Consider the following 10,277-nt stretch of genomic DNA (forward strand, 5'->3'; position numbering starts at 1 on the left):
GAGGATCAGCTCATAACGTAACGTTTCAGATTCTTTAGCTCTCTATCTTCGCCCTTTTCGGCTCAAAATGCTGTCCTTACCGTAAACTGCGGCTTTCAAGGTAAGCCCTGGCCATATACAACTTCGCAAGCGCTTTTAGATGGGCTTATAAATGGAGGGGCTTATTTATCCGAGGGGGCTCAAAACCGGAATATAAAAAAACCGTTTCGAAACGAGTTATAGCTGTTTTCTAAACAGTTTTTTCACTTACTGTAGTATAACGTCGCCAAAACAAGGAAAGCTAGAGAGGGGCTCGTGTCCGGGGGGGAGGGGCTTAAAACCGGATGCAGTTTTTAGTTTACAAGTAAATGGGCCTATATTGCGGGGGGAGGCATATACGCGGTAGTTTGCGGTATTACAAAACAGCCATCACAAGCCCCCTTTATAGCCCGCGATAGATCAAGTGTTGTTTAATTTTGTCGTAGCTTCTGTACAGCCGCCTGCAGTGCTGTCCTTGCGGCGGTGTTTCTTATTTTCCCTGGGCGCCGTGATCCACATGACACTGCGTGGTTCGAGTCGGCACGTTTCCTTGCTAGTTTGCGGGCGATGAGTCGATTCTACTGTATTTCTTTTCCTAGTAGTAACTATATGATTATTCCCATACAAAACGCAATGTCACGTCATGTTCACGGCTCGCAACATGCACATTTAACCCATTGTTAGAACCTTTCCTTGTTGGGGTGATGTATATGGAATTTGCTAAGTAATTGCCAAGGGAAGACGGCTTTAGCAAACAAAGTGCAGCTACAGTAATTAGAATCTGACCTGTGTTTGTGAATGATAAATAGGCATGTAATATATCAAACACGAGAGACAGTGTTTCATTGGGATATCCAAACACCGAGAAGAGAGTTGAAAATACGACGTGCAGAGTTTTTGGATAGCCGATGAAACACTGTCTCGAGTGTTTGATATATCTTCTCAATCGAAACAAAAACTAAGGAGTAAACGAAGGAGTAAAATCGTCAAAATCTATGCTAATTAAGACCGGGTATCCAAACCTCTTTCACGGTTGTGATTTTCTTTGTTTTAACTTGATGAATTATTAATGAGTTTGAGAGTGTTCCATCGCGTCATTGTATTTATTTGCACACCTGCCCACCTTTTGTTATGAATTCTACGAGAAAAGTGAACTCCTAAACCGTTTTAAATACTTTTTGAAAATTTCCTTCCTAACAGATACCTCTACAAAACATAGACATCAGTCTTCGACGCTTTAAGCTCGTATCCAGACGCCTGTTTAAAAACATGGGCACGCGCTTGAGGTTTCGCGCTCGTTCTCTGTGTTCACAGCAAATGTGTGAAGAGCCTGCTAGAGGAGGCTGCTTCATTTCCAATTTGAACCATGTCCATCCAGGTTTGCCGTCAAGATCACTCCCTTTAGATTCGTCAAGAATGCGCCGTACTTAATAACTCAAGACAGCTCGCGCAGAACAAAATAAGATAAAATAAAATGTTATTGCGGCAGATGCTAATGGTTTCAACCACTGGTCGATCCATTTTCCGATTGCATGTTCTTACAATGACCTTATCCGCTTATCTGGTCAAAGACCCACACACATCTCCGATGAGGAAAAACGCATCGAACTGAACATAAGAGCACATTAATGTCGCCTTCATAAGCTGCTAATTCATTAGTCGCTACTTAGAGAAAATACAAAGTAGGTTTACGGACAAAATACAGCAAGTTAACAAAAGATGATCCTAAGGAGCCTTTAACACTAAAAAAGGTCTAAAAAAGTTTGTTTCCAAGCTTTCCTGCCATACTTAGATCCCCAGACTAAAATAATGTTTCATTTAAACTTCCACTAGTTCCCCATAGTATGCTGTAATTGTCTTCAGCTTTTTGTTAAGAAAGTTCTGTTCAATTTCCACATTTCCATTTGGTGAAGCAAGGAGAGATAACTGTTCAACATCTGCATTGCGAGGCATAAAATAAGTAATGTTCTCTGTTATGGATTTAGTTTCTTCAAAAACCTGAACGCCATCCAATGTTATCATGGTTTTGATATCGAACACTTCTGCACTGACATAGTCTGGTCCACCCCATGGTGGACTCAGAAACACAACATCAGCCTTCAAGTGTGGAATTAACTTCATGTAGTCTCCAACAATGAATTCGATGCGATCTTCAACTCCATAAACAGTTGCGTTGTGGTGCGCAAGAGTGATTTTAGCCGGGTCAATATCAATTGCTATCACACGTTCGCATGTAAAAGCAAATTGAATCGCGTTTCCACCAACGCCACAGAAAGCATCAATGATTAAATCACAACGGCACCTTTCCGCGATATGCTTTGCTATGCGCTCGGGTGTCACGGAGAACCATCCTTCTTTGTCCATTTTGATACCGTCGTCAAATCGAGAAAATAGGCGGTACCTCTGAGCCCAGTACTTAGCAATGTCAGGGTCTTGCTGAGGATGTGTGATGGCCTCCTGTTTCAATGCGACTGTCTGGTGACCATTTGGGGAATACCGGGCAACATTCTGGTTTTCTGATGCTTCATATCTCTGAGTTTGAACCAACGCGTTTTCAACAGATTCTGAGTAAGTCTTACTATTTGGCTTTGATTCACTGCACGCCCTTGCGTCAATCATGAATTCCTTGACCTTTCTGAGTGTACACAGCTCTTGTGATTCATCCACTGATTCTTCCTGAACGAAATGCCTTGTTGAATTTAAACCTTCCTGAGTTGAACTTTGTATTCCATCTTCTTGTGTTTCTTCGTCATCCTGAAATCTAAGATGTACTCCTTTCGACCCGGACACTTTCGGTATCTGGTGCATATTGAGGTACTTGTTCTTGGAATCAAGCTCTCCTAAGCAGAGTTCTACCTTTCCACCACAGAACCTGGGTTGGTCTGAATAGCTGGAGTCTTCAACTGGTGATTTGCGTGAGACCTTGAATCCCATTAGTTCATATGCTCTCTCTAGAGACAAAGCATTCTGTTCCTCCACATCCAACTCATGCGCCCTTTTCAACTTTTTACTTGCCTCTTCTGGAGGTGGCTCATTTCCATCACATGTTTCACTGTTTCCCCTGGAAACTCCACGTGCTTGTAGTACGATGTTTTTCGATGTACCTGTTTTCTGTCTATTTGCACTCTTCCTATCCTTCTTCTTCGTCTTTTTCGCTGGCTTTTTCCCCGATCCGTACGAAACAACACCCTGCTGTGCTGTACTGTCTGTATCATACCTGCTGGGGTCACTTGCAGAATTTTCTAAATCGCCCTCAAAAGTATACCCTTGGCTGCACCAATAGCTGTATTGCTCATAGTAATACCAATATACTTCCCAGTAATTGTGTTCCCAAAGCATATTGACTTCTTCTGTTGTTACAATGTCGGAGGTAGAACTTGGTGATGAACTCTTACAAGCAGTGTTCATTTTACCGCCAAGTTGGAAGTCATAGAGAATTTCCTCTTTGTGATATTCTACGAGTCCGTCGTTCACCAGTGCAGATTCACTGGCGTGTTCTGAGAGCTCAGAGATCTTGCATGTTCGTTGCCCTACTGCGTGAATATGACAATCGCTTAAAACAAAAGTTGCTTTTCGGGTCTCGTGGCTTTTTTCACTCGCAACATCATTGTCTAACCTGATATCTTTACCAGCCAGCACTTGTTCCTCCTCCCCACTGCAGGACAACATTTCTATCAACACATTTTCGTCTCTGTGTGATGGAGGGTTTGTCTCCTCTGCGAGATCATTAACTAATTCTTCAGATTTCTTTAAACTATTGTCAAGAACTGAGCCAGTGTCAAGATCTGTGGGAACACCAGTAAACTGAGGGTAGAGGTTTTTCCAGCTTTCCCACACCAAGGAGAAGCCATACATCTTCCAGTAGTCCTCCCAACCTTTGGCGTGGTTACCGTTCTGACCAGTGACAGCATTGCTAGAGGTACTTTTCCTTTCACCAGTGTTATCAAGAGCAAGACATTTCAGTTCAGCATCGATTCCTTCAGCTGAGAGGTTTTCACTGCCTTCTGAGTCACTCGCTTTCTTGACGGTGGAAACATTCTGAGAATGCGTTTCTTCCTGATCTTGATTTGCAGTCATTTGGCTGGTAACATTGGCTTTCGCGAATATAACTCGGTGCTGTCGACGCTCTGAATAGCGTAGCTCAATAACATCGTCACTTCTAACATCACAAACGGGTGCAGTTCGTAGCTTTGCATTTGTCTCTCCTTGGCCTGGCAGGCTTATAAAAGAACTCCCAGCTGCCCCACTGTTCGGCTCAATATTTTTACTTCCATTCGATTCGAATGTGTTTACCTCAAAGGCAGACAGGTTTTGGGAAGTCGCAAGTCCATGATTTTGAATTCCTGACACACTAATATCTTGCTGGCGTGTGTTGCCCATGGAGACGCACTCGTAGCAGTCCTTACTCTTTTGATCAACATTTGAAATTTCCAAGTCCAGGGCAGATGCACTACGTGAATGAATATTTTCATCACTAATTTCTTGTTTCGCTGTTTCACTTGAAGATCGTATAGTGACATTCTCCTTCCCCAGGAGACCCTTGTTCTCATCTAAACTAGCTCTGTCCGTGACTTTAAAAGAAACGTGTTCCCTTTGAGAGGGATTTTCAAAACGTGGGCTTGAACAAGAATCCAGCACTGTAGTATGTTGTTCTGAATTGCTAGTTCTGCAATCTCCATGATTTTCATTACTTACTAATGACGTACACAAATCTGTACATTCATTGGAGGTTTCTGACTTTGAAGAAAGGTTGTCAGGTTCAATTGCATCATGGTCAAGTGGCGTTCCCGTCTCATACACGATACTGTCTGTTATATCCTTGAAAATTGGTTTTGAACTTGCTAAGCCATTCCGTTTTCTTTTCTTTATCTTTCCCCGTTTTTTAGCATCCTTGCATGGGACAAGCTGCAAACCCAAAGTTAAATGAGACTACATGCGAAAAATGAGTCTAATTGATCTGTAATTTGAAGAACTTCATGGAACACTTAACAAATTGACGTCGGTTTTTATGCGCTGTCCTCTTATTGACGATAAATTGTATCATAACATTGTCAAAGTGGCTGTGGAGCCACGAGCCGCAGGCGAGTGGTTCCGCAGTAAACTTTGACAATATTATGACGAAATTTATCATCAATAAGAGGACAGACACATAAAAAAACTGATGTCAATTTGTTTTTTACAATTAACAAGACCCCAAAATAGTCAAATGTCGTGAATAAATGAGGGGAAAGGACGCCGTAAACTTGCCGTTGGCTACTTAAAAAAGTCCATACAATCTCATTGGTTAAAAAGTTGACAGTTTGACAGCTGAAAGTTGAACTTGAAAGCTTGCGTAAATTAAAATTTTATCCGTCAGTACTCTTATTGATGATAAAACTGAGCCAATCAGCACACGAGAATTAGGCAGTAATTGCAAAAAATACAATAACAATTGATAGAAATTACAATTGAATTTAATTTGATCCTGTTTAAGTGGCATAAACTCAAAGCTAAGTGACTTTAATTTGGGCCTACATTTGGGGGACAAGTGAGGTGTGGAAAAATGATAAATATCAGGACATGAAGACACTACACCACATGATTAGTCATCAAAATAACACTAAAATACTCTAGAGTTCTCAACCTTGCTTTTACTAGTTCCAACACACACCAAGATAAGTTTTTAAATGGAAAAAAGCATGGAAATGATACTATTACCAGGTAACCTTGTCAATGTTGTCATACATTTAAGTCTACTAAGAAATCAGAAACTATTTGCCACAGAACTTGAAGTTTTGAATCACAATTTTCTAACTCTATCAAACACAAAATCATAGATATGTCCTTGTAAATTCTACCTGAAAATTAATTCTTGAGACTGCCAAGATGCAACTTACTGTGAAAAATCAATCATTACTTAACACAGAATTACTGACTCAAGAATGACCCATGTTTTCCCAAAGAGTAAGCAACTGAAGTTCATGTGACAATTAATGTGCTCAAAGCAATAAAAAGCACAAACCTCTTTCTCCAGGTCAAGGTCACAAGGAGACCTGAAAAAGGAAGTTGGTAAACCCATTTTTTTCATCATTTCTAGCTCTTGTGAGATTTCCACATCTGGTTCATCCATTTCATGAAGGCATGTTGACTTGGAGACAACTAGTGTTTGACAAGGATTGGTTAAATGACAGGCGGATTGATCTTTTTCTCCATCCTAAAAAATATTAGAAGGTTTTTGTTAGTATTGTGACACTCATTGCATTTTGTTCTTGGGCAGGACCCTGGACTTTCGCCATGGTTCTCTCCACCACAGAGTACAAATAGGTGCTGACAAACTGTAGGCCAGGGCTAGGGGTAACCTGACAGAATGCTGCGATGTACTATCATCCCATCCAGGGCAGAGCAGAAACCTAAATATTTCATGCATTCTCAGGGATCGAATTGTTTTTTCTATTTTGCATTTATCTGGTAAATTACCACACATTCATAATCTTAAAAGACCACTCCATACCCTGAATGCCAGAGGTTTTTCCCGCACGGTTTCCGTTGTCGGTCATGTCTCTATTGTGACCCGCGTGAAAAACCTCTGGAGCAAAGCACAATTTCTTTGACAGTGCCGAGCCAATGACAAGCCTGTTAAAATCTGTCTAGTCCAGAATCTGGACTAGAAAGCTGATTTGCTAACGACCTCCCAAGGGTTTTCTAATCTAACAGACATGGTGATTGGTTTCTAAGAATAGAGAACATGAGCCTGTGAAATGTCGCTTGGTGACGTGATGGTCGTGGAAGGTGCATTTTGAGGTTGATGTTTGATAGCATGCTGAAAGGTTTCTGAAAGATCAAGATCTGGACAAAGCCACAACAAAAGTTGCTCAAAACGTTCAACGGTGTTGACAACTTTAAAGTGCCGAGCAAAGGGATGGAATTGCAAATTTTATTCACAGCAAGGATGTTTTGGTGGTTTTGCCTGGAACAGCATTTTGAAGGTGTATTTTCACCGTTTGTAGCTTCTCCTTTCCAACAGACAAGATTCTTTTTTGTAATATTCTCAGTTTAAATTTGCGACTTCTTTGACAGTTGCTTTGAATTTCTTGATCCGTCAGTAGCACGTCTTATAAAGAATGCGCGACATACAGATTGTCGTCCTCGAGAGTGAAAAGTATCGGGATTCTTTCGAAGATTTTCAGTTCTTGAGCATTTTCAGAAACAAGCCTGTAATATCCACCATCACACACAGCTAAGTATTTTTGTCTGCCACGCACGAGAAAAAACCTCTGGTACTCAGGGTAACCAATCCAGAATTTGCACTATTATTTTAAAAGTGAAAGTGAAGAATGATCATCGCAGTTAATTTCCAATTTAAGCAACTGGAAAGAAGAAGCCTGAAAAAAAAAATCAGGGCTTCAACGGGATTCGAACCCATGACCTCCGCGATACCGGTGCGATGCTCTACCAACTGAGCTATGTGTGGCTTCATAGCTCAGTTGGTAGAGCATCGCACCGGTATCACGGAGGTCACGGGTTCGAATCCCGTTGAAGCCCTGATTTTTTTTTTTTCAGGCTTCTTCTTTCCAGTTGCTTAAATTGGAAATTAACTGCGATGATCATTCTTCACTTTCATCTATAACCGCAGTTCATATATGAAATATTTCATATAAACTTTACATCACTATTATTTTAAGACAAATATTATTTTTATTATAGCAAGAAAGATTGTCTTGCATTGGTGCAGCATCAACATAGAGCTTACCTCAGCAAACATGAGCTCATGTTCTCCTTTTAAAGTTTTTTCTTGTTGATGGTGGTCCTCATACTTCAATAGGTCTATGTCACTGCAGATAATAATAGATTGAAACAGACATAGCAGTATGATTAACATGCCCTGTAAATTACTGACAATTCTCATTCAGATATATTGTGCCTTTGTTCTAAAACAGTTTTTAGACCTGTTCGAAATACAGCTTTCCTCGTGTGCAATTTTAATTAAGTATGACCAACAATGTTAAGTTCGGCAGAGTCTGTCACATCATTCAACACTGGAACGGCAGCTGGTTTGTGCGTCATTCTGATGTGCCAAACCTATTACATACATTACTGTAAGTGTTATGTGTTTTTGATTTAATGATGCTCATAATTGGCTGAAAAAGATGAGTGGTATGGCCAATCATGCAAGAAACTTGAATATGTCAACAAAAACACCAGGGTGTTTGGGTGCTTACCCCTCTGCCTTTGACTCGCAAGAGGTGGAATTGTATCAGCAATTGTCTTAACAGTAATTCATTGGTGTTTCTGTTTTCTTCCTGATAATAGCCTACAACCTTGGTCTCAAATGTTGGGGGAAATTTCCAAGACAATACGTCCACGGTTGTAGCTTGTAAGTTTTCTCATTTCCAAGTTTAATTTACTGAGAAAAACCTTTCAATAATACAAACAGCCTTGCAAATGAATTTGCTTTTTCCTAAATATTGCTCTTAGAATAAAAAAATATGTAACAGCCAGATACGAAAATTCCGCAGAAAAAATGAACGCTTTTCTTTGTCCGATACGTGATAACATGTCACCTTATAACTTACCTATTGTCACGCTATTACATTTCTGCTTTCATCTTTCACAAACAACTGCATCATTGTGAAATATTTCTGGCCTCATTCTTCATATATTTTGTCTTTAACAAGAAAACAGTCGTTCTTAAATAGAACTCCACCCTTCATAGCCTTCTCACTTCTCACATTATGCAGGTAATGTCAGTATTTAAAAATAGCAACACACAATGTGATATCAAGAACAAGTGACAACACAACAATATTTGCATGTGGGGCATCTACTGTCTTTGTATATGTTAGGTGACTGCACAAATGTTTTAAAATATGTAAAATCCATTGTGTATTCACCCTTGGCTTGAACACTGAAAATACATGAAGACAAAGGAACAGTTTTGGTTACAGTCTGGACCATGTCCAAACTCGTGTGGTCACTCATTTATTTGTTGAATATAACATGGTTTTTTTTACTTGAAATACTGACATCTTGCATGTAAAGTGAGAAGAATACAAAGGTTTGGAATTATATTTAAGAATGAGTATAGCCTGGCCTCTTTGATAAAAAAAAAATATTGAAGGAACAGACAAAGAATATTCCCAAAAATGTTGTGGAAAGCAATTGCATGACACTGGGTAAGTTAAATTGAGGATGACATGTTAACAGGTATCGGATGAAAAAACAGTTTCTATTCTCAGTCTCCATTTTGTACCCAGTCTGCAGTTTCCATTTGTACCCAGTCTGCATTTTGCACCTGGTCTGCAGTCTGTATTTTGTACTGAAAAAATAATTTGTATTGATCACTGCCAAAAGTAATCTGCATTTGGTGAGTAGCTAGTGAAGACCCAGGTGTAAATGACCCCAGTGGAAAACAATTAATCTGGTGCAATGCAACATCATTGCTTGCCAAAGATCCAGTTGCAAATAGAATGACAGTTATTGGGGAGTTACACAGTAGAACCTCAGCTAACACACACCTAATAAAGACAGACACCTCCCCAAGGTGGACACTTAATCATGGACCCAGCAACTTACTACATTTAAACCCTGCCATATCAACTCTCCTATTTTAAAAGCGAGGACATTTTTCTGATCCCAGGGGTGTCTGGTAGTGGTTACTGAATGTTTGAAAGCAAAAACTATATATATGGAGAGCAAGATCAAAGGATTATCACATAAGTGGATTGATAAGTACACTGACGCCGAAGACGCTTCGATTTCGTTCGATTGCCAAACTCAATGGAAATCAATCCATGGGTTCAATTGACCATGCCGGGCAGTCACGACTGTTTAGGATGGAGCTTACTTAAGTCTTATTCTGAAAGTTTAAGCTTGTATCATACCTTACCTTAATAATGCACGGGTACAAACGCACGTGACAACTTCTTGTGTTTTCAATTCTTGAGAAAACAAAGTCATTCTCGCAATGCAATTTCCACGCGCCCTCATCGTCATGACGTTGATCAGAATGACTAGCCACGATCCTTATGGTCAGCAACCACGTCCGCTTTCAGTAGGAACGTAGTGTAAAAATCACATACCTTAAAATTGTAATCTAGGAGAATAAATTTCCGAAGCTCGTTGGGAAGACCGGTTAAAAATCTGCAAATTTTTTTTTCAAATGTTAAAAAGTATCCTTGTCTCCTTCGCTATGGTCGTCAAACAACATACGCCTTTTGTTCTAAGTACCAATCAGGAAGCGGAACTATATATTCTCATTTGTCATTTATCTGTTTATGCTT

General features: G+C 40.0%; 1 protein-coding gene across 1 annotated transcript; it reads right to left on the minus strand.

Annotated features, from left to right (window-relative positions):
* Positions 1-306: 306 nt before the first annotated feature.
* Positions 307-10,277, minus strand: LOC145462370 (uncharacterized). Its single transcript, XM_081445877.1, has 4 exons — positions 9,884-10,277; positions 7,748-7,829; positions 6,020-6,211; positions 307-4,923 (listed from the first exon to the last, which is right to left on the minus strand). The coding sequence occupies exons 1-4, from the start codon at positions 9,988-9,990 to the stop codon at positions 1,837-1,839; spliced, it is 3,468 nt and encodes a 1,155-aa protein (XP_081302003.1). The 5' UTR covers positions 9,991-10,277; the 3' UTR covers positions 307-1,836.

The sequence above is a fragment of the Orbicella franksi genome, chromosome 12 (assembly GCF_964199315.1).
Source record: "Orbicella franksi chromosome 12, jaOrbFran1.1, whole genome shotgun sequence".
NCBI classification, from domain to species: Eukaryota; Metazoa; Cnidaria; class Anthozoa; order Scleractinia; family Merulinidae; genus Orbicella; species Orbicella franksi.